Source organism: Oncorhynchus mykiss, chromosome 12 (assembly GCF_057628025.1).
Source record: "Oncorhynchus mykiss isolate SJ-2025 chromosome 12, ASM5762802v1, whole genome shotgun sequence".
Classification (NCBI taxonomy): domain Eukaryota; kingdom Metazoa; phylum Chordata; class Actinopteri; order Salmoniformes; family Salmonidae; genus Oncorhynchus; species Oncorhynchus mykiss.
The window spans coordinates 76,164,978-76,190,572 of NC_143033.1; the positions used below are offsets into that span (position 1 = coordinate 76,164,978).

Consider the following 25,595-nt stretch of genomic DNA (forward strand, 5'->3'; position numbering starts at 1 on the left):
AACGCAATGTAAGGCAGGGTCAGGGGTGGAGGAAGGAACCAGGAATACCCTCACAATGAGAAAAAAAACAATTATGTAAATAATCCCACAATTAAGTAGTAGGCTAATTACATGACACTGTAGAATTATACCAAATGAATTTGACCCGTTTTAGGATTTTCAGTTGGACAACTGATGTCCAATGAACTGGCTTTACAGTGCAAAGCAAAAAACATTCACAGGAGACAAGCTCCCTCTAGTGGGTCACAGTGGACAACATTATTTCATAATACTGGAGATATGTAAAAGATGTGTATTAAAAGGGACCATGTACAATAGAACACTGCTTTACATTTTTTTTTATTATTACATTTGACATGTTGTTTTTGCATTGGTAAACCAACATTATGTCTCTCTTTCAAAGAAATGCATTCCTTTAAAAAAAAAAAGAGAGAAAAAAAATGCATATTAAAAGTGCATATCCGTCATAAACAAAACATACAAATCAATTAACATGAAAAAGTCTCATGCACTTTCCAAAACTTATTTCATCGTCAAATATTTTCCCGGACTCTTTTTGAACAACTTCCAGAAGACTACAACTGTACAGATAACCACTAAGAGAGTGTTATTGTAGTATTGTAGACATGTGGGCTGCTGCCTGGTACTATTAGGTAGTCAGTATCTACAGTCCAGTGTGTCAATCAAGGAGAGAAGAATGAATCAAATTCCATATGACTGATTAATGACATGGTCTTTACACGATCTAATTAGCTACCACTAACTATGTCAGATGTCTAAGACCAGGGCTCTCCAACCCTGTTCCTGGAGAGCTACCATCCTGTAGGTTTTCCCTCCAACCCTCATCTAGCACACCTAGCTGGTTGATAAGCTGAATCAGGTTACAACTGGGGTTGAAGCAGAAACCTACATGGAGGTTAGCTCTCCAGGAACAGGGTTTGAGAGCCCTGCCCGAGTAGTAGTCTATGCCACAACAGGTGTCTTTATGGCAACTACAACAAGACCAAAAGTGTTATTTAAAAACAAAATGGAAAACATTCCCATTGCTTAATAATGACATTCATCCATTAACTGACATGCCTTTCATACCTAAATCTAACAGTCAACCAGTTGATAGAAAAGTGAAATGAGAGCAGAGTGCAGAGGCAACACATGAGATGACTGGGCTAAAGATGGAGTCCATCTGTAGTTTCTGTAGTGTTAATAATAAAGTCCTTGCTGGTGAACAAGAGGGCAAGAGGAAGACTGATAACCTGCTCTTTAAAAAGAGAGCACCCTTTGAACACGTACTCCAGCATAGTGGAAAACAATGAACATATATTGACATAATGAACATGAATGTAAAAAAAAAGGTAGAGACAATCCCTTAAAACAATCTTAAGACTAAATCCATTTAGTGTAAACTTAAGTTAGAAAACAAGACAAATACAAAATGTTCAGCATCTTAAAGATTTTGGGTTACATCCGTTTCGCAATGTGGTAACATTCTCACATGTAGTAAAAAATAAAAAAAATAAAAAAATGAAAACCCTAAAACATAAGTGTGCAATTAAAGCAATGGAAGTCACTAACCATGCTCTCCATTGCTGGCATTTGGAAGATAGGATATATTGTACATTTACTCTCTGGTTCACATAGCAACAATCTATTGCATAGTTAAGGACATGCATGCGTTAGAGTTATCATGCAATACTGCTTTCCACAGTGTTGAAATGGTTGTTTCCATCGATTGACATCACAGTGGCACAACCATCTACTTAAAAGCCGAAAAGGATAATATTGTTGCAGGCAGCTGATTTCTCTGTGAAAGCTGATTTCACAAATAAAATATATTCAAAGATGAGGATGGGCCATAAAATAAAGCTTTTCATCACCTAAACGTTGCGAATATTTTTTATGTCCATTTTGTGAAAGATGTGGTAAAATGTATTCGTAACATGGCAACAGGAGAATGTAACCGAACAGGTTTGGAACCCGGGTCATCAGTGAGACTCAAGATCATGATAAACTAGAGTCTAGGCCAAGACATTAAATCTGGAAGTCAACACAAGTCTTCAGAAGGGTAAAATACAAAGCAGGATCATGGAGTTAGCCAGCTAACTTGCATAAATATTCTGAAATCTTTCTACAAAATAAAAAGTTACGTTTGAAATGGGTATGCTCTAACTAACCATAAAATCAAGTTATTTCTGGTTGCTTATCAAAGTTAGCTGGCTAATTCATTGATTCTGTTTTGTAGTATACCCCTCAGGTCAAGGCAAAGTAATTCAGTGAGCTAGCGCTGTTATTGGATCAAAAGCCCACCATTTCACCAGTGTTTGCAGCAGCAGCTCACTTAATGACAGTGTAGCCATGGGCAACAATAACAAGTGACAGGTTGTCAGGCTGTTGCTGAGCCCCTACACAATCATTAATATGTTAATAGTTCACATGTAACAGTGGGGGTTTCATTTTCAGACAGACTGTAGCTTTTGGCAGCAAAATGTCTGCTGTGGGGTTTAATATTAAACTTGGTGCAGTAGGTTAGAGATAACAAATCTCAAGACCCTGGAGAAACTGGGTCTCTTACATTGTCAGCAAGCAAAATATTACAAAATGTGTTAAATGCCATTTCAGTAGAAGGGTCTCTGAAGATTTCAATATGTTACAAGCAGACCACCAAAAATGTTTACCCTGGTATCTTAAAATCATAATTAAAGTTATCATATTTAACATAGAAGGTAAGACTGATGAACAGTCTTGAGAACTATTGCACTGAAAGGCTTGGGCATGGTAGATTACCAAACGGGTTACAGCAAGACACAGGGAGAGTTCAGTAACAGGTCAAAGCTACAGCTAGAAAAGCTTTGCAGATATGGGGGTGGCACCAGATCTGACTGAAATGACTCGTCAAACTATCATTCAACTAAGGAGAACATCCCATGCAGGGCCTGACAGTGGTACAGTTACGTAGGTACGCTTCAAGTAACAGCAAATAGCAAAACGTTCAGTGCAGTGTGCATTATTTAGATTGAATTGACTTCATCCGAAGACAGGACAAAGGCAAATAAGCACAAATGTTCAACTTAAATGAGCGGTGTTGGATTTTATCAGTACTATACAGCAGCCTCTGGCTGCTATTCCATACATGACAGAAATGTTCATCTCTCATAAGGTACCACAGGTTGAGAGGTGCTACCAGGACTGGTAACTGAACACATAGATCAGGGGTAGGCAACTAGATTCAGCCGCGGATGGTCGGGGGCCGGAACATATTTAGAATAATTTGTACACTGCAAACTGACCATAACTAAGCCCAAAAACAGATTGTATTTGAGAACAATCATTTCAGACCTTGATTACATTGAGACACGATCACGTCTCTTTTTTTTTTATTCAAGAGAATACTTGGAAACAGAGTTCCTAAACTAAACACATTTTTTGACCAAAAACAATTCCCAAAATATATACATATATTTGTTTATACTAAAAACTTTGGGTAGTCCCCCAACCCCCCCCAAAAAATCACTTCCTGGCCGGTTTCGCGCCACAGGACGCCTGTTGCTGACCCGACATAGATATATATATATTTTTTTCAGAACCTCAGCATTTTAAATATTTCAAACAGTGCCAGTATTGCCCTTTGAACAGCACCAGGTGTAGAAAAGGAGTAACATTTTAGACTACTCCACAAAATATCTTAAGACTAGTGTACCCTTACAGCCTTAATAAATGTCAAGTCCTAGCTAGACCCGTTACTCTAGTTTCACGTGACCTTTTTAAACCAAGTAAAAGTAATACATAAAAATTGACAGTAATAGATTTTTTATTAACTATGTTACTGTATAGTGTTGTTCTGGGGAAAAAAATATTCCATACTCTATTTACAAAGTGCTATCTTAAAACATTCCTATTGAGTTTTGTGTACAGTAGTAGACTAATACCATACTTTGCCGAAGGCAATGATTTGGTTCCATGACAGGATAGAAAGGCGCTTTTGATCATTTACATCTTGCTTATGAAAAGAAAAATACAAGTATATATATATATATATTATATACTCTCTCAATCTATATATATTTATATCTTAGGCACACGGAAAAGAAAATGCTGCATACATAAAACAACGAGACTGCTATCGATATATGATGTCATTGAGGCTTCTGTGTTGGGCGTGCAGAAGACTGCATGCTGGCAGAAAGATTTCTGGAGGACGCCTGCTTCTCAAGAGGCTTTTTCCCATTGGGGGGAGAATTAAGACTGGATTCAGAAGTGGAAGACTTGGATTTACCTATAACAGGCAACAGAGAGCGTCTGACTGGGGTGGAGGGCTTGGAGGACTCCTTTACCTCAATGACAACCTTGTTCACATGATGCTCTGAGGCACTGGCCGACCCATCCCCCTCCTGAACGCTCCGCCTGGCTGTCCTCTCAGATGCCTTTTTGGCCAGGATGCTGGTCTTACCCAGATCGGCCGACCGACGGGACTCTCTCTGGCGCAGGGCATTCTTGAAGAACGACAGGCCCTTGTCCTCTGACTTGCTGCTGTGCCTAGGGTCCCTGCAGGAGACACTGGGGGAGCGCAGGCTGGTGACAGAGGAGCTGCTGATGGAACTCCGCAAAAACCTCCTCTCTGGACGGACCCCCTCCGCAGTAGTCTTGGTGGGGGTCCTGGCTGCAGCGTTGCTGCCCCAGCGTGGTCTATCAACCAGAGGGCTTACCAAGCCCGAGTCCCGACTGCAGCTCCTCTCCAGCAGCTTCTTCCGACCAGAGGTGGTCTTCTCAAGGCCAGAGGCACTCTTCTTTATGGTGGGGGAGGGGGAAGCAGAGGACAGAGGTGTGGAGATGCGCTGCTTGCGCTGGGGGGTTCCATCTGCCGAGTCAGGACCCTTGGAAGACAAAGACTCTTTCTTTTTGGATGGGGTCCTGGCGGGCGTAGCACTGCCGCTGCTGGTGGTCTTGTCTTTAGAGGTGGTCGCCTTGGGGCCCTTTACCACAGGGCTGGAAGACATTTGGGATGTAGAGGATTTGGGGGTGGAGGACGAACACTGGCGCTTCTTGGAGTTTTTCTCTGGCTCAGACTTGATGGAACTCTTTTTGGACCTGGCGCTCTCTAACTTTGGGGCAGATCCGGCGGTGCTGCTCTTGCGTTTCTGCTCTTTCGACAGGGGGGCTTGTGCGTTTTGGTCCAGAGCTGTTATCTGGTTGTTGTTGTCCGTCGGGTCACTCTTGGAGCTCTTCTTATCGGCCGGCGTGGGGGCCCTGCAGTAGACTTCGTCTAGGATCCTCCTGCCATGGTCCTGGTCGGTGCTGTTCCCCTCCATCATGGCCAAGGGGGCCCTGCCACCAGGGTAGCGCTCATGCCGGCTGTAGCTACCGAAGCAAGACGTGGATACCTTGTCATCACAAGCCTCTCCCCTTTCTCCTATCCTCTCCAAGGGGGGAGAGGAGCGTGAGTCCAGGGAGAAGCGTGAGGGGGAGTTGGACCTCATATGGAGCTTGGCAGAGAGGGACCAGGAGGGCTTCATGCTGTTCTCACTGAAGGCCAGAGGACTGGCGATGGATGACCTGGAAGACCAGCTCTGACGCTGGATGCTCCGAACAAAGGGACGGGTCGAAAATCCACCTAAATAGATACAAATAAATGAGTTTACACTAATGCACTAGACTCAATGAAAGGATAATTTAATGCCCCTTTCTCTCAACTGGGCATAGTAACAGATCCTGTAAGGTTAGAAATAACTAGCTAAAGGAGGGAGAGGAGGGCAAAAGAGGTGAAGATGGAGAAAGAAGACAGAGAAACCCAGTGTATCTGACCGTCATCTTCGCTGCGGTCCCCTGTGGTGAACTCCACCGACTCGCCCAGGGAGGCCAGAGAGGTGCGTCTGGAGGAGGCCCCGGAAGCCAGGCTGGCCGGCCTGCTGCCTTGGAGACGGTTCACCCAGTGGTCACACAGAGATGAGCTGGTGGAGCCTGGCACAGATAGACACGACAGTCAAACCCTCAGATCTCTCAAAGATAAACAAGATGTTGATGCTACTGTCCAACTAAGAGTGGACAAACAGTTTTAATGTCACTTAATGGCATTTCTCCTGTAGCACCACGTAATACACCATCTTAACGAAACATTAGTGTCAGGAAAATCCCACACTCCAAGTCACCACTGACCTGCTACGGAGCTGTTGGCGGACCAGGAGGGGATCGTGTTCCTCCTCTGGTAGAACAAGATGTAGGCCGTCTGCTGACACACATCATCATCAGCAACGGGCTGGACCTCACTGTCGTCAAAGCAGTACCACTGTCCGTCAACAGAGTTCTTACAGTAAGCTGGGGGTTAGAAGAACAAGAGATTTAAGGTGATGGTGAAGAAACTGTCAGAATGTAGTGTTATTTTCCTATCCATCTACCTCCAGTCAGTGACTACTACCACCTTACTGCTAAAACCATCGGTCTTACCTGTGTAGTGGCCTCCATGCATGTTTCCGTGGTGATTGCAGACGGCGTACAGGTCGTACAGGTAGTCGTCAGGGTTACGCCCCAGGCCGTAGGGTCGTCTCCATGGTGACCAGTGAGAGGGCAGGCTCCAGCTGCTCTGGGACCTCTTCACCATGTGAGGAGCCATGTCCATGCCAAGCAGAGGGAACCGCACCATGTTCTGCATCTTCACCCTCCTGTCAGCTTCCTTCAGGACACAGCAGTAAACACAGTACCCAGTCAACTGAACTGTTGCTACACCTGCCTCAGACAGGCAGGTGACAGGTCACCGGGTAAGACTGAGTGGTAGTGACTGAACATGGACAAGACAGAACAAGCGACACTGACTGAAGGCAAACCAAGAATAGGAACCAGTCGGGCCACCCAAAGCATGAGCAACTACTGTTACAAAAACAAAACAGGAATGATTGGACACAATTCTCAGTGGGGGAATTGGAAGGGGTGCTGAATGCTTTGTTGTTGGTGCAGTACCTGTCTGAACCTCTTGAGGTGCAGTATGAGCACATCAGGCAGGGTCCACAGGCTGAGCTTGATGCGGCCTTGCTGCAGCTGCTTGCAATGTGGGCAGCGCCAGGCATCATCCGGGGCCAGCTGGAACAGAGACAGCCCACCCATGCGCACACACACACACACACACGCAGCCATCAAGGAAAAGCTCCCCACCGCAGTGCTTTTAAATCAGTCTCACTCACAGAGGGAGTTCCTGACTGATCTACTCCATGTTTTCACAGCACCCTCATTTCTGTGACCAGTGCCAGTTCTTAAACTGACCAAATCCAGCCTCTGCTAACCACAGTGTATATTCAGTCTATCTGGTGTCCTTCCAGACAGAGAGAAGCCATTATAAAAATGCTGTATTTCAAACATAGAATTAGGGGCAGAATATCCAGCACCCTCAGCATTTCAACAAAATGAAAGGCTATTGGATATTCAGCTGTGGAATAATAAACAAACCCTCTGGTAAGAAGAGAATGTTCCTTTTTCCAAGTCTCTTTTCTTGTTTAAATACATACAACAGCATATAAATGCATCGACAGCCATTGTGTGTGGCCTTGTGATACCAACACAATGTGTGTGTGTGGCCTTGTGATACCAACACAATGTGTGTGTACTCCAGTGTTACCTGCTCCTCTTTGGTGTAGAGCTGGAGGCACTGAGCGAGGGTGCAGGCCTGGGGCTGATGGTGTTGCTCTCTGTGCAGATACACACTCTCAGCATCAGGGATGTACTCTTCCTCAGTGAGCCCAAACAGACTGCATGGAAGGAAAATCACAGTCAGCCAATCAAATCACTCAACACACTGCCTCCTATCCTAACACACAATACTAAATCTGACACTTCCCAATATGTGGGTATTGCTTAGGTAGTCTAATACTTAAGGATTTCATTCCTTTATGTTATCCTGTCTCCAAATGTCTAAAGACACCCGCATGCTTCCCAGCCGAAACAGTTCCTAAGAGAGTTTGTGCATATATTATGATGGCATTATGTGACGTTTCTGTTAGTTTTGGAGTTCGGTAAGGGTTTTTTCGAATGTACGGGCACAGTAGCCGAACTGACCCGATGACGGTAGGCGAACGGAGCCGAAGTCGGTATGCGAAGTCTACACCCCTTCATCGGTGATTGGTCAACAGTAGGGATTCTTCAACAAAGCGTTTGTCATTCAACGAGAGAGACGGCTTGTTTTCATGCACATTTTTTTTTATTCAGAAATAAATACTGCACCAGATATCTTAGTTAAATGTAAAATTGCTTGACTATGAACTCCTCGGCAAAAACGTCAAAATGAATTACAGATTTCTTGTGTTATCTTCGATTCTTTCTGACTATTTTGTGGAAGTGTATACTAGCTTCGGCATCTCAAAATGGACAAGCAGTACTATTGCTGTTTTTTTTTCTTATTTATCAAGCGAAGGTATTTAAGAGAGTATGCAAGCACACTCGTTCAGGTTTGCCAAGCCGAGTTCGGCAAGGCGCCCGCCAAACTGAAGCATGCAGACTTTTGCCTTAAAAAAGCAAAAACAAACATCAAAGTGCCTCGTCTGCTATAGTCGCTCACCCCTGTCTTTAGACAAACAATATATTTTGTTGAAATTAATATTTGTTGGCTTTAAGGGATGGGCATTTGAAATGTTTTCACTATTTGAATATCTGGATAATCAAAATACATACGTTTAAAAAAAAATGCAACATGTGACAATTTCAACGATTTTACAACATTATAGTTCATATAAGGAAATCAGAAAGCCGTATGTGGAGGTCCCGGGCTGGCATGGGTCTGTGGTCTGTGGTTGTGAGGCCGTTTGGACGTACTGACAAATCCTCTAAAACGACAATGCGGAGAAATTAACATTAAACTCTCTGGCAACAGCTCTTGTGGACATTCCTGCAGTCTGTATGCAAATTGCACACTCCCTCAAAACTTGAGACATTTGTGACATTGTCTTGTGTGACAAAACTGCAAAGTTTAGAGTGGTCTTTTATTTTCCCCAGCACAAGGTGCACCTGTGTAATGATCACTCTGGGCACAACATTTGAGAGAAATAAGCTTTTTGTGCATATAGAACATTTCTGGGATCTTTCATTTCCTCTCTTGGGTAGGGGATAAAAAGCGTGCCCAAAGTAAACTGCCTGTTACTCAGGCCCAGAAGCTAGGATATGCACATAATTGGTAGATGTGGATAGAAAACACTCAAGTTTCTAAAACTGTTAAAATAATGTCTGAGTATAACAAAACTGATTTGGCAGGCGAAACCCAGAGGGCAAACTATCCAGGGGAAGAAAATAATTGAGGTCATAGGATCTTCCATTCTATGGGATACCCTTATTTTTAGGAACCTGGTTGCAGATCCTATGGCTTCCACTAGATGTCAACAGTCTTTAGAAATTGTTCAATGTTTTTCTTTTGAGAATTGAAGAAGTAGTCCTATTCATTGTAAGTGTCACTCCAGGTGGACTCAACTGTTTTGGTGCGCGTAAACTGGAGCGCGCTTCACGTTGTTTTTATCCGGTATTAGAAACAGTTTATTCAGTCTAAAATTGTATCAATTATTTATGTTTTAGGGTACCTGAGGTTGGATTAGGAACGTTGTTTGAAATGTTTGGACAAAGTTTACAGGTAACTTATTAGATACTTTGTAGGCATGTTGGGCGAGTTATACCGGGGTATTTCTGAATCAAACGCGCCAAATAAATTGACATTTTTGGGACATAAAGAAGGACATTATCGAACAAAAGCACCATTTGTGATGTTTCTGGGATAGTTTGGAGTTCCAACAGAAGAAGATCTTCAGGAGGTAAGGCATAAATTATATCGCTATTTCTGACTTTTGTGGCGCACCTACCTGGTTGAAATATGATTTTCATGTGTTGGTATGCGGGACGCTATCCTCAGATAATCGCATGGTTTACTTTCGCTGTAAAGCCTTTTTGAAATCTTACACAGCAGCTGGATTAACAAGAAGTTAACCTTTATTTTGATGTATAACATATTTTCAAGAATGTTAAATATTTGAATTTTGTGTTTTTGAATTTCGCGCTCTGCAATTTCACCGGATGTTGGCCAGGCTACCGTCCCACCTGCCCATAAGAAATTAAACATGCGACCAACAATTTACATGTTGTGTTTATATTTTTGTTCAGTATAGATTTTTTCCAAAAGTTATGAGGTTCAAAATGTACCGCTCCAACTTCACTTGGTACACATGGAGCCTTTGATGGTAGTGCTGCTTTGATTGACCGACAATAACAAGCTATACTCGTGAAGTGTGTAGGCTAATGGTACGGTTTATTTTTTTTTAAATGGAGTGCACACATAAAAGCTCATTAAAAACTGTTGTTTTATTCAAATGTCTAATGTCATGGTCTATCCTTGCATGTAGCAATGTCACGTAGATAATTACATAGATAATTACAAGTATTACAAGTATTACAAGTATTACAAGTATTAATTACAAGTATTAATAATTACAAGTACACGTAGATAATTACAAGTATTTGGCCCCCTTGAACTTTGCGACCTTTTGCCACATTTCAGGCTTCAAACAAAGATATAAAACTATTTTTTTGTGAAGAATCAACAACAAGTGGGACACAATCATGAAGTGGAACGACATTTATTGGATATTTCAAACTTTTTTAACAAATCAAAAACTGAAAAATTGGGCGTGCAACATTATTCAGCCCCCTTAAGTTAATACTTTGTAGCGCCACCTTTTGCTGCGATTACAGCTGTAAGTCGCTTGGGGTATGTCTATCAGTTTTGCACATCGAGAGACTGACATTTTTTCCCATTCCTCCTTGCAAAACAGCTCGAGCTCAGTAAGGTTGGATGGAGAGCATTTTGGAGAGCATTTTCCACAGATTCTCGATTGGATTCAGGTCTGGACTTTGACTTGGCCATTCTAACACCTGGATATGTTTATTTTTGAACCATTCCATTGTAGATTTTGCTTTATGTTTTGGATCATTGTCTTGTTGGAAGACAAATCTCCATCCCAGTCTCAGGTCTTTTGCAGACTCCATCAGGTTTTCTTCCAGAATGGTCCTGTATTTGGCTCCATCCATCTTCCCATCAATTTTAACCATCTTCCCTGTCCCTGCTGAAGAAAAGCAGGCCCAAACCATGATGCTGCCACCACCATGTTTGACAGTGGGGATGGTGTGTTGCTTTTACGCCAAACATAACGTTTTGCATTGTTGCCAAAAAGTTTAATTTTGGTTTCATCTGACCAGAGCACCTTCTTCCACATGTTTGGTGTGTCTCCCAGGTGGCTTGTGGCAAACTTTAACCGACACTTTTTATGGATATCTTTAAGAAATGGCTTTCTTCTTGCCACTCTTCCATAAAGGCCAGATTTGTGCAATATACGACTGATTGTTGTCCTATGGACAGAGTCTCCCACCTCAGCTGTAGATCTCTGCAGTTCATCCAGAGTGATCATGGGCCTCTTGGCTGCATCTCTGATCAGTCTTCTCCTTGTATGAGCTGAAAGTTTAGAGGGACGGCCAGGTCTTGGTAGATTTGCAGTGGTCTGATACTCCTTCCATTTCAATATTATCGCTTGCACAGTGCTCCTTGGGATGTTTAAAGCTTGGGAAATCTTTTTGTATCTAAATCCGGCTTTAAACTTCTTCACAACAGTATCTCGGACCTGCCTGGTGTGTTCCTTGTTCTTCATGATGCTCTCTGCGCTTTTGACGGACCTCTGAGACTATCACAGTGCAGGTGCATTTATACGGAGACTTGATTACACACAGGTGGATTGTATTTATCATCATTAGTCATTTAGGTCAACATTGGATCATTCAGAGATCCTCACTGAACTTCTGGAGAGTTTGCTGCACTGAAAGTAAAGGGGCTGAATAATTTTGCACGCCCAATTTTTCAGTTTTTGATTTGTTAAAAAAGTTTGAAATATCCAATAAATGTCGTTCCACTTCATGATTGTGTCCCACTTGTTGTTGATTCTTCACAAAAAAATACAGTTTTATATCTTTATGTTTGAAGCCTGAAATGTGGCAAAAGGTCGCAAAGTTCAAGGGGGCCGAATACTTTCGCAAGGCACTGTATCCATTTTTTTAAATGAATACCCTCGCAAGTAATTGAGTACTAACGTCTGTTTGGATATTCTAATAACCGTCCCCATCCCTAGTGGCTTTATGGAGATAATTGGTCATGTATTTCCCTGCAGGATAAATCTCACCACAAACCCCCAGAAACATGGCGTTTATCAAAGAAATGCAGAGCACCAGCAATATTGTTGTGCAGCGTTCACTCACTAATCCTTGGTCTCTTTGTCCCACTCCACCACTATCTTGACGTGCGGCGGTCCCCCCTGGCCACAGGACTTGTACGCTCTGCCAAGGAAAGATTATGTTGAGGAAAAACGAGAACAAGACAGTTTCACAACTTAAACACATATCAACCAACAAGCTGTATTCCTCTTATCTTCAAAACACTACAAATCTAAGTGAATTGGATTTACATTACCCGTGGGGCTGTCTTTTTGTATGCTGTACACATATCTACCCAGCTTTTTAGTGTGTGTGCTGTGTGACAAACTCCCATTCTATTCAATTGAATCAGCAACTGGGACAAACTATAAACCAAACCTGCTGAGCAAGCAGTGTGTGAAGAAACAGATACCAAAACATGTAAAGGCACGCCATTTAACAGTTCTGGTGACAAAAGAGCATCTGATCTGGCATTCAAGTGTGGTTAAAGGATTACAAGGAGGCAGTAAACTGTAAACAAAATTGTGAATTGGTGAGAGGAGGTGGTGTTCAGTAGGAAGATAACATTTTGAAAAGGGGAGATAATACCTGAACACAAATGTCCTTTTTCTGGTGAGAAACGTTTTGCTATGTGCCCCCTACTGAACATGACCCTGGTTGAGAGCTACAGTTGAATAATAATATAACATATTCCATTTAGCAGACACTTTTATCCAAAGCGACTTACTGTCATGAGTGCATACATTTTTTTACGTACAGATGTGCTTTCTTAATTTGATCACTGTTGCTACAGAGAATTTTCCGGTGCGTCAGGAAATGCAAACTTATTGCATTTGAGGTTTAATGAAAAATGTATCAACCCCTACAAAAATGTCCATTAATTAATAAGATCCACATAATATAGAAACTGGTCAAATTAAGATATCACATCTGTATTGGTGGTCCCGGGAATCGAACACACTATCCTGGAGTTGCAAGCACCATGCTCTACCAACTGAGCTACAGAGGACCAGGAATAACAAGGAGACTGACCTTTCCACTGTTGGGTGACAGAGAGGCTGCTCCTCTTGGGGCAGGAGGTACGTGATGCCAACCACACCAACCACTCGTAGGCTGAAGGGCCCTACCTGCAGATAATACCAGGACTTTAGTTACTCACTATCCCTATTCCCACCACCTGACTGCTACGTATAGACATGTTGCACGGCCGCGCTTTTTAAACCAGACCAACAACATTCTAGCCAATGAGGCAACTTAAACGTCTAACATGCCGTTACATGGGAATCAACTGTTTATTTCTTTAGAGTCTAAGACATAGGATAGTGGGTACTAAACTGACATATGAAATTGTTTTAAGATGGTCAGGTCATACTATGGATCATTTAGCTAGTTGATTTTGAATTTTAGGACCCTTTTAGGTATAAAAAAATATATAAAAAATGTATTTGATAAAATTATGATTTTGGCCTTTACTACTAAAACCCATAGAAATGCATTGAATAACACATTTAAGAATGGCAAAAAGGAGAGTCAAAAAATGAATTGGAAGAAACAAGGTTTTGAAGTGTCTGTCCTAAATCTAGGACATAAAAAAACTCAGGAAACATAAACTACCGTTCAAAGGTTTAGGGTTATTTAGAAATGTCCTTGTTTTTGAAAAAAAAACAAACATTTTTGGTCCATTAAAAATAACATCAAATTGATCAGAAATACAGTGTAGACATTGTTAATGTTGTAAATGACTATTGTAGCTGGAAACGGCTGATTTAACGGAATATCTACATAGGTGTACATAGGCCCATTATGAGCAACCATCTCTCCTGTGTTGGCATGTGTTAGCTAATCCAAGTTTCATTTTAAAAAGGTTAATTGATCATTAGAAAACCATTTTGCAATTATGTTAGCACAGCTGAAAACTGTTGTTCTGATTAAAGAAGCAATACAACTGTCCTTCTTTAGACTAGTTGAGTATCTGGAGCATCAGCATTTGTGGGTTCAATTACAGGCTCAAAATCGCCAGAAAGAAATAACTTTCTTCTGAAACTCATCAGTCTATTCTTGTTCTGAGAAATGAAGGCTATTCCATGTGAGAAATTGCCGAGAAACTGAAGATCTCGTACAACGCTGTGTACTACTCCCTTCACAGAACAGTGCAAACTGGCTCTAACCAGAATAGAAAGAGGAGTGGGAGGCACCGGTGCACAACTGAGCAAGAGGACAAGTACATAAGTGTCTAGTTTGAGAAACAGACGCCTTGCAAGTCCCCAACTGGCAGCTTCATTAAAAAGTACCCGCAAAACACCAGTCTCAACGTCAATAGTGAAGAGGCGACTCCGGGATAGTGGCCTTCTAGGCAGAGTTGCAAAGAAAAAGCCATATCTCAGACTGGCCAATAAAAATAAAAGATTAAGATGGGCAAAATAACTGACACTGGAAGATTGGAAAAAAGGAAGATTGGAAAAAAAGTGTTATTTACAGACGAATCTAAGTTTGAGGTGTTCGGATCACAAAGAAGAACATTTGTGTGACGCAGAAAAATGAAGATGCTGGAAGAGTGCTTGACGCCATCTGTCCGGCATGGTGTAGGCAATGTGATGGTCTGGAGGTGATTTGGTTGTGGTAAAGTTGGATATTTGTACAGGGTAAAAGGGATCTTGAAGAAGGAAGGCTATCACTCCATTTTGCAACACCATGGCATACCCTGTGGATGGAGCTTAATTGGAGCCAATTTCCTCCTACAACAGGACAATGACCCAAAGCACAGCTCCAAACTATGCAAGAACTATTTAGGGAAGAAGCAGTCAGCTGGTATTCTGTCTATAATGGAGTGGCCAGCACAGTCACCGGATCTCAACCCTATTGAGTGCCCAGCAACCCAATCCAACTTGTGGGAGGTGCTTCAGGAAGCATGGGATGAAATCTCTTCAGATTACCTCAACAAATTGACAACTAGAATATCAAAGGTCTGCAAGGCTATGATTGCTGCAAATGGAGGATTATTGGACGAAAGCAAAGTTTGAAGGACAATTATTATTTCAATTAAAAATCATTATTTATAACCTTGTCAACATCTTGACTATATTTCCTATTAATTTTGCAACTCATTTCATTAATGTTTTCATGGAAAACAAGGAAAAGTGACCCTAAGTGAGCCAAACTTTTGAACGGTAGTGTATATATAGACGCTATATATATATATATATTTTTTTTACACATATTTAACCGCTTTTTTGTGTAGGCTCAAAACTACCTTCATACTTCCATTCGTTTTTTTGAACTAGTACCTGGTTATCTTCAGACGAGTCCTGAGACATTTGTGGGGGGTCATAGAGCAAAACAGTTTGTGGGAGTCTTACTTTGCATAGAGTGGTCATAATAGTTTCTAGGTCAAACTGTTCAGATGCTACAGACCTTTTCGTGAGAAGAACCATTTTCGTGATGTCTCATGGTCTGACAAACACCGCTCTAGCTCTGCCGCCTTTAACCGCAGATGCGGAAGTGCGACACTGGTGGATACAGTGGATTGAGAGGCATCCAATGCAAAAAAACATCTCTAGCTTAAACTGACGGATTTTGATGGGGATTTTTTGTTTTGTAATTGATCAACTCTAGGGGGTTAAATGCAGTAAAACACAGTGCCTACTAGTGAAAGCCTACACAGGTTGTAATTCAGACTCTTTTGCCATATCATCTTTTTTTTTTTGTTGACCTGCATTCTGTGGGGTTGTGTTTCCATTCACTATCCTCCACCCACCTGAATGTAAACTCCTGGCCTGAGCAGGTGATGCATCTTCTCCAGGATCTCCTTCTGCAGGATATCCCAGGTCACAGTGCGATCCATGTACAGAACAAATGGAAGACCAAACCTGGAACAGAGGGAATGATATTCTCCTGTTAACAGAGTCCCAAGTATATTTTAATATAACAAATATCATATGACCTGCATGGTGTACGGTTTCAGAGGACAGTTGAAAACACTGGGCAGTAGTACCCATAGAAATACAATTCCAACATCGCAGTCAATATTATTAATATTTCATCTCTATAGTACCTCCTCCCTTGGTGACCGGTGCAGGCTCGGTTACAGATCAGCAGGACCATCTTGTCGGCCCCTGTGTTCTTATTGGCCGATGCAGTGGCAGGAATCACGGCTCCTTGCATGAAAGATGGAGTCCTGCTCATCTCATTCCCAAACTTTAAGTTGTTCTGGTTCAGGTTGGCAAGGAGACTCCCTGGATTTCAAATCCCAATCGGTCATTGATACTCAGTCAATAGTTCAATATACATTAGAGAATGCATGACAAGTACACTACCAAAAAAAACATCCATTGAGAAATGCCCAAAACGTATTGAATAATGTGATATCAACAGTAGATGAATAGTGAAGAGGTACCTCTCTTGGTTCGAATGTTCTCTAGTCTGAACATCTCAGGCGTCTCAAAGGCAAAGATGGAATCGCTCTCCTGAATGATATTGAGATCGTCGTCGTCATCACAGAAGGAGCGGTGGAAACCGTCGTAGTACATCTCCGTCAAAACAAACTGAATCAGAGGCAAGCGGAGAAGGCCAAAACAAGTCAATACGCTGCTGCCATTTAGTCAACACTGAAACCTTTTATTCAGATAAGATGGTGAAACAGATTAGAGTTAGGCCATGCTCATTTCAGCGAATGAATTACAGAACATAAATAAACAACATCAATATTCTCTACAGTGTATAGGCCTACCTCTTCTGCAAATACAGAACAATGGTAAATATGGAAGACTACACACCATGATTGAAAACCTCCTCCCTTTCTCCTGGAGTCCTTGCCCTATCCCTCAATCATGACAACTTTTCTTATTCAGACCAGGATTTCACACACACTAGTGTTCTGCTTAATGTAATCCAATGACAGCACTGTATGAACGTTTCAGCCACATCAAACCCAAGGCATCAGTTCTGTTGATCTTCGATAAAATGGGCTCTGTTCCAGTGATCCCTTCATCCTGATTAAAGAGACGATGATGCACTAGCCTAATAGTACTTACGACAACACTGTAAAGCAGTTATTAATACTGAAATGGGCACACCTGCTGGTACAATCAGACTATTACCCAGGGATGAATCATTAAAGGTAAAAGAAAGCCTAAATAGGGTGCTCCTTTACTGTTCTTTTCAGATAACATTCCTTTGAAATCCTTAGTAGCGAGGTAGCACCAGAAAATAAAGCAATCAAGTTAACTTATGTGTGTATGTAACCTAGTAAGACAGAGCTGAGGCTGCTAGGGATAAGAGAGCAGGAAAGAAGCAGCACCTGGTCCAGGGGGATCTTGGTCTCACGTGACACAGCATCTCGGAGTCTGGACACGGTGCTGTTCAGGGGCACGGCCACACCGATCCTCATACAGTGAGAGTACTTCCCCTGGTAGACAACTGTCACATACAGAGGCCTGGGAAGAGAGAGGAAACATGGGAATGACAGGGATAAAATATTGGCACCATATAAGGAATTACAAAACACCAGATAAAAACCACTGACAAAGGCCAGGAAATAACAGAACGGACAAACTCAACTTTCGCCAAATTAAACACAATTATGTCCAATAATCAACCTCCTAGGAGAGGACACGTTTCCACCTCCTCTAGTAATGCTGCTACAACACTGTCTGGAGACTGCTAATTTGTAATTACTCTGTGAGAGCACTGAGCAGGATTCCTCTAGTGACTGTGTGGATCAGTGCTACTCTAAGCTGACACTAAGAATTTAGCCAGCAGGCACAGCAACGCAGCTTTTTCAGGAGTTCAGTTTGAGACACCCCACATTCTGGAGAACCCTCATTTTTAAGATGGTTGCCATTCAGTTATGTGGGATCGGTCTTCACATCAGCTCAACTATGGCCAGAAACAGTGGCATAAGAGGCTTAGCAGAATCTTTTTATTCAGAGAAATAACCTAGATGCTTCAGACTAGTGATAACTGATAACCCAAAGTTGAGTAACAGAATTGTGTTTCTGGGAGAAGGAAGAAGTAGTAGTGAAGCCAGAGTGGTGAGCCATTGAGCCTTGGTCTGGAGAACCAACATTCTGTCATCAATCAGATTACAGCCGGAGGACATCACTGTATCATGAGGACAAAAAAGGCCATGCGTGTCCCAGGTACCTCAGTTTAGGAGCATTATGAATCCTCAGCTGAGTGAGCATAAAGGTGGTTTTGACTGCTAGGCACAAATAATGAAACTCAAAATACTAAAATGATGACAGAAAAGAACCTAACATATTCCTAAAAAGTCATAGGCCTACATCTTAATTTCAGATTTAAAAGTAAGTCTATTTCCCTTTTTGCTTTAGCCATTGAGTGTTTGTCTGGGCATGTAGCCCTTAAATTGACTTTAGAAATAGAAGAGTCCCATAATTACTGGCTTGGTTTGGTCTGCAGATGGGCCAAATATGCCATTTTGGAGACAAAAACGACATTCCTTCTTATTTACTTTGCTTCCGCAACCCTGGGAAATTGAAATGAACCGCAGTCTCAAGTAGTCTCATCTACAAGTTCATGCTAGGTAAAGCTCCGCCTTATCTCAGATCACTGGTCACGATGGCAACACCCACCCGTAGCACGCGCTCCAGCAGGTGTATCTCACTGATCATCCCTAAAGCCAACACCTCATTTGTCCGCATTTCCTTGCAGTTCTCGGCTGCCCGTGACTGGAACGAATTGCAAAAATCACTGAAGTTGGAAACTTGTCTCCCTCACCAACTTTAAACATCTGCTATCTGAGCAGCTAACGGATCGCTGCAGCTGTACATAGTCCATCGGTAAATAGCCCACCCAATTTACCTACCGCATCCCCATACTGTTTTTATTGATTTACTTTTCTGCTCTTTTGCGCACCAGTATCTCTACCTGCACATGACCATCTGATCATTTATTACTCCAGTGTTAATCTGCAAAATTGTAATTATTTGCCTACCACCTCATGCCTTTTGCACACAATGTATATAGACACATTTTTTCTACTCTGTTATTGACTTGTTTATTGTTTACTCCATGTGTAACTCTGTGTTGTTGTCTGTTCACACTGCTATGCTTTATCTTGGCCAGGTCACAGTTGTAAATGAGAACTTGTTCTCAACTAGCCTACCTGGTTAAATAAAGGTGAAATAAAAAATACAAATAAAATGTAAATTTCAACACTTGTCAACAGTCTTGTTCCTCCCACCAGACCGAATGATGGAACACAGCAGAGGTGTGTACTCACCTTGTGTGAGGTAAGAGGATGGGAAGGGAGATGCAGAGGAAAGGATCAAAGGTGTTGCTCTGTTTTTGGCAATGCGGGCAGGTGAGCGACGACCTGTTGGTAAGAAAGGGAACTCATTTGTCTCAAAAGAAGTCATGAGGAATAAACAGAATGGAGATGATAAAACTCCTCAGGGGTAAGCATCAAATAAGACCTACCTGTACTGGGCCTGAAATAGCTCTTGCACAAATGAACCGGTAGAGAGTGGAAGAGAAGGCCCCTCTAGACCCCCATCATCCTCTTCCACTGGTGGCTAATAGGACAAAACAGAGTGGATGAGCTCTTAGACGATTTAGGATATTGAGGCTGTATTCTATTCACTAGGTCAATGAGCATCCAAAGCTGTCTGAAAAACATCGAAAGGATAAGAGACCAAAATACAAACAAAACTGCCTGTGACGGTGCAGCTCCTCTGACTTATCCTCAAGGAACTATGAGCATTTGACAAGGCAGACTAATCAACAAAAGCTCTGTGGGGTCTATTCAGGTCACGTCTCTCACTCTGCATGTCTAAAGTCTTCTTCATGCTTCGGTTCAGGATAGGCGCCTAAGGTGATCCAAACGAATGCGCTCGCATACTCCCTTAAAAGACCTTTGCTTTTAAAACGAGAAAGTGACAATAGTACCGTTTGTCCATCTTAAGACACCGTAGCCAGTATAAACTTCCTCAACATAGTCAGAATTCATCTAAGATAACTGAAGAAATCTGTCATTACATTTTGACGGTTTTGCTGAGATCTAAGTTGGACAATTTTACTTTTCAAGTGAACAAAATTTGAATGAAGAGGATTTGTGATGACAAACTCTTCATTGAAGAATCCCTACTGTTGATCAATCACCGACAAAGGGGCGTAGACTTCGGCTACACATTTTGGCTTGCCTCGAGATAAAACGTCAGCACGAACAGCTGAAAACTCCTTGCCTATGACCAAAACAAATAAAATGTCACCATAATATATGCACTAACTGTTCCAAACTGTTTCGGATGGGAAGCAATCCAGGAAAGGGACACAGAACACCATCACTTCCTGTTCATTCTCCCATTAGGAGGTGAATCAGTCAGTACTCCGTAAAGTAAGGAAGTGAGTTCTCTCTCCTAACTTGGTTGTTCCAGTGCTCTGGAAGATTGATGCCTGATATGGGGCTCTGCGTTCAGAAATGGGTTAGGTCTGTAAATCTGTCCTGCAGGATGCCAGGCCCTTACCCTTGCTCAAATGTTAATCCGTTTGGAATGTCTGAATGAGGCTTCAAAGGACATCACAATTAGCCAGCCACCTCCTGTCACCTCGTCCACTCAGACTGCTGACTCACCTCAGGTACAGCTCTATTCGCTGCTAGCTCGGGGTCACATCACTAGCTGTCTCGTTGTGCTAACCTGGCCACTACCACCGTTCCTGAAGTTGCATTAGTAGGCCCTAACTCTATGATGCGCAAACAAAAGTTTACCTTAATGGAAGGCCTGTTGTTGGGATGGTTGTTGAGGTCTTCATGTACCCTGTCCAGAAGCCAGAGCAGAAACTCCTGGGCATCATGCTGAGCATTGCCTTTATACTGCAAAGCACTCTTTGAGACAGCATTCTGCAACAAACAGCACAAGCAACACTGCTTGACGATTCTGGTGATAGCCTAGTCTCAGAAGTATGATGTAGCCCAAATGTATTTGACCATTTCAAATATGTGTAGTATAGGCTGATTCTGCAGACCAAATGCAGTCCTGTGAGAGAAGCAGTCTTGCTTTATGATACATTGTACCAACTTACTTTGAACTCCCTGCTGTGCTGTGGGGTGTATTCAAATGTCCACAGGGCCCGGACCAGTCCAGACAGCTGCTCTGTCACCTCGCCTCTGTCATGAGGGCCCTTCCTTCCCAAATGCACACCGTTTGTCTTTGGTTTCTCCTTCTCCTCATCCGTTTCCTCGACTCCCCGGTATTGTTCCAGTGCCAAATACTCAGCAAAGAGTTCAGTGTTACTCAGGCACTGGAGGATGGCATTCATGAAACAAGTGTTACCATGGTTTTTGAGACCAGACACTCCAGGGACCTTCTCTCCGAGGAAACGGTCACTATCATCCAAAGCTGGTGAATCTTTGCCTCCAGTTTTGAATACTGTGAAACCCCCGTCGTCTTTGTCACCTTCAATAGCATGCCCATCTGATCCAAAATGGGACAGGGTTGACAGGGTCCTGAGGACTCTGCCCATAAAACTACCCACGGAGCGCACAGAGCCTCGTCTGAAGAGTTTCTTGCTGAAGCTACCAGATTTCTTCTCTTTAGTCGTGGCTTTACTAGACATGATTGCCTGACTTGTTGGGCACCCCCTCATGCAATAAATGTCAAAATACAATCTTTCCTGTGAGGAATGAGCTGAGCTAGCTAGCTAGCAAACTAGAATTCACTTTCAGCTGTCTCGTGCTACATCTTAATTGGGAAGTCAAGTTACATCTCAACCCATCAACTAGCTAGTTAGCTAACGTTAGCTAACAGTAGCTTGCTGGGATATATTTCCCATACTAGGGGTACAGTACTGACTACCATTAAATACGTGTCACCGCATTTTCAAAGACAAGTGTTATGTTGATTTAACTGGACAGCTAACCTTAGCGTGTCAGCTAACACAACAACAATCCATAGCTAGCTAATCAGCTAAATTGTCTAGCTAGCTTGTAAACTATCCATTGATCCATTTTAAGTGATTCGATTTAGTAAAATACACAAATTACAATAAGCTGACGGATTGCATTTGTATATGCTAAACGAGTCAACCTATCCACTGACGTTCATGCAAATCCTTTCTTGTAGCTAGCTGATTGTTTTTATAGTTAGCATTTGCACATTAGCTAGCTTTGCTAGCCAGAGATCTAACCACTGCATAAATGAGTCCCTTGCGCAGAAGTGTCCTTCCATCCCACCCGAAAATAGAAATGCAGTTACCAAGCAGAGACGTTTAATTCCGTATCCTTGGTTAATTTGAGTGGGATTGTAAGATTTCGTATGCTTTCCAAGCTGAGGTATTCTCCTAAATCCGACTATCCATTGCAACGGAGCCAGTTTTTCACACTTTCAGCTACAAAAACACGGACACTGCAGGACAGCAGAGAAACAGCTGACGTAACAGAGTCAACGCCAAAATACAACTGGGGGAGAGAGGGGTTCCACTGTACCATTTTTCCATAAATCAAACGTTTTGTATCAAAGTATCAAAATGTGCACTATTGAATAATAAAGTAAATGTTTTATTTTATTTTTTAATGTAGGCCTATCCATAATCATGCAGTTGACAATTAAGGAAATACTTCCTGATGTAAGGACAGTCCAAAAAATATTGATTATAAGACTGACAAATATTTGCTTTTTTGTTTTGGGTTGCAAGTATGAGAGTGTTGGGTCTCCTATAGTACAGGGTGGGGCCCTATGATAATGGGGTTAATGAAATCTGAGAGGTGGTATTTTTCAGTTCCAACTGAGATCCAGACTGACATCAAGTTGGTCTTCTGGTATTTTAATGCACCACAACATACAAAATGTACAACAAGTAGGATGGTGGAATCAATCCGTGACTGCCACATCTTGGCTGAATGGCCTCACCATATAGCCTACATCATACAGTGATAGATTTAGCTTTATTGAATTTTATGTAACCTATCACATACACATATTAGCCTATCAAAATACAACATTTAGCTCCATGATCTACTAAAACGCAAAACAGAGAGACATAGTAAAACAATATATATTTTAGATCGGTGTTAGAGGAAAAGGAATCAGTCTGATGAGGGAATCAGCAGTCAAGGTCACCAGCATAAAACCAATTGTAATTTGAGTCTTCATTGTGCCCGCCTCCTATTCCTCTACCCACCAATCAGCATGTCTTCTGTCATATCGCACAGGACAAAATTAGCCTAATGCAATTTGTCCTTTACATTCTCTAAATTTGAGATGGGAGGGAGAGTCACAGTGAGCTTTGTAATATGTAACCTACTTTCAGACATCAGACACAAAGTCAAACATTAAATTATGTAGGCCTACTGGTTCATGCATTTCCCTTATTGTTTTACACTGAACGTAGTACTGTTTTGACACCTACAAATGATGCTGACCTAAAGACGCAAGGATGTGATGAGTAAATGTGTGTATTTAATTCCCATGAGTCACTTTCCTCATCAATGTCTTTCTTGGACCTTTAGTTATTATTTTGCTGAAGCTATAGCTATTGGGTTGGTGGAACTTAGAAGTAAGGTAAAATTAGGTAACCTAGATACAGATCCTAGAGGTACAGATTAATCCATATGCTGCCTCCACATGCCCAGATCATTTAGTTCCCATATGCTTGGGACATGGCTTAATTTCCTGTTCTTTTAAGCTGACCTCAGCACACACAGTGACTAGATACTGTGCATCCCAGCAGCACCTCTCATCATTATGATATCTATCCAATTACATCTCTCCCAAGTAGCTCAGACTAGAGTGCAAACCATAGACTTTACATAAAAGAAGGGTGTGTAGACCATGCATTTTACTGGGAAACATTGTATGATGATACTATTACATCCATTTCATCTTATCCTGGTGTTCAGTGCCTCTGTATTGTAGTATACAGTACATGTTATAGCAAACTATTTAATGCAACATTTAATGCCAAGAAATAAGCTGTTATTTTCTACAAAAGTATATAGCATTCAGCCATGTGACTATTGCCCTCTGCTGTTTGGAGAAAGGAAGTCAGTCACCAAGTATGATTTTGAAAATAATTAATTATTTTCACTCCAGTGTAGACTACATTTCTTGGAAATTAGCACCCCCTAATTTAGCTACAGACAGATGATTATTTAAAAATCCCCACATGTAGGCCTAATATAATCTACAGTGTGGTTTTATAGAATGGTTTGACTCATTTGATCATTTTGTGATGGCAAAATACATGCCTGTGCACACACTCGCGCCAATAGACTTACTTTTAGGCCTAGATCTTTTTTAAACATGTTGGCCCACACTGCTAAATACTCCCCTTATTGCTAGCAAGTGCCCCAGTTATCTGTGACTGAAATTGATTTAAAAAAATATATATATTAAATCCTTCAGTTTGTGCAGTGATTTCAAGTGCTTACTTTGTGTTTGTCTTACCAAATTTTTTTTTATTTATTTATTTTACCTTTATTTAACCAGGTAGGCAAGTTGAGAACAAGTTCTCATTTACAATTGCGACCTGGCCAAGATAAAGCAAAGCAGTTCGACAGATACAACAACACAGAGTTACACATGGAGTAAAACAAACATACAGTCAATAATAAAGTATAAACAAGTCTATATACGATGTGAGCAAATGAGGTGAGAAGGGAGGTAAAGGCAAAAAAAAGGCCTTGGTGGCAAGGTAAATACAATATAGCAAGTAAAACACTGGAATGGTAGTTTTGCAATGGAAGAATGTGCAAAGTAGAAATAAAAATAATGGGGTGCAAAGGAGCAAAATAAATAAATAAATTAAATACAGTTGGGAAAGAGGTAGTTGATAGGGCTAAATTATATGTGGGCTATGTACAGGTGCAGTAATCTGTGAGCTGCTCTGACAGTTGGTGCTTAAAGCTAGTGAGGGAGATAAGAGTTTCCAGTTTCAGAGATTTTTGTAGTTCGTTCCAGTCATTGGCAGCAGAGAACTGGAAAGAGAGGCGGCCAAAGAAAGAATTGGTTTTGGGGGTGACTAGAGAGATATACCTGCTGGAGCGTGTGCTACAGGTGGGAGATGCTATGGTGACCAGCGAGCTGAGATAAGGGGGGACTTTACCTAGCAGGGTCTTGTAGATGACATGGAGCCAGTGGGTTTGGCGACGAGTATGAAGCGAGGGCCAGCCAACGAGAGCGTACAGGTCGCAATGGTGGGTAGTGTATGGGGCTTTGGTGACAAAACGGATTGCACTGTGATAGACTGCATCCAGTTTGTTGAGTAGGGTATTGGAGGCTATTTTGTAAATTACATCGCCAAAGTCGAGGATTGGTAGGATGGTCAGTTTTACAAGGGTATGTTTGGCAGCATGAGTGAAGGATGCTTTGTTGCGAAATAGGAAGCCAATTCTAGATTTAACTTTGGATTGGAGATGTTTGATATGGGTC

The 25,595-nt window shown here is 41.9% G+C and overlaps 1 protein-coding gene across 2 annotated transcripts; it reads right to left on the minus strand.

The window, feature by feature from the left end:
* Positions 1-323: 323 nt before the first annotated feature.
* Positions 324-24,606, minus strand: LOC110538266 (ubiquitin carboxyl-terminal hydrolase 31). 2 transcript variants are annotated; one of them, XM_021624982.3, is made up of 16 exons: positions 21,250-24,606; positions 20,936-21,067; positions 19,648-19,742; positions 19,451-19,543; positions 17,507-17,642; positions 16,604-16,751; positions 16,262-16,442; positions 15,965-16,076; positions 13,243-13,337; positions 12,256-12,333; positions 7,598-7,727; positions 6,946-7,065; positions 6,436-6,661; positions 6,148-6,306; positions 5,797-5,952; positions 324-5,605 (listed from the first exon to the last, which is right to left on the minus strand). In XM_021624982.3, exons 1-16 carry the CDS (start codon positions 21,811-21,813, stop codon positions 4,131-4,133), a joined length of 3,900 nt encoding a protein of 1,299 aa, XP_021480657.3. In that variant the 5' UTR covers positions 21,814-24,606; the 3' UTR covers positions 324-4,130. The 2 variants fall into 2 exon arrangements, with proteins under 2 accessions (XP_021480657.3, XP_021480656.3); XM_021624981.3 differs by having other exon boundaries at positions 13,243-13,333; positions 15,961-16,076; positions 21,250-22,881.
* Positions 24,607-25,595: the final 989 nt, after the last annotated feature.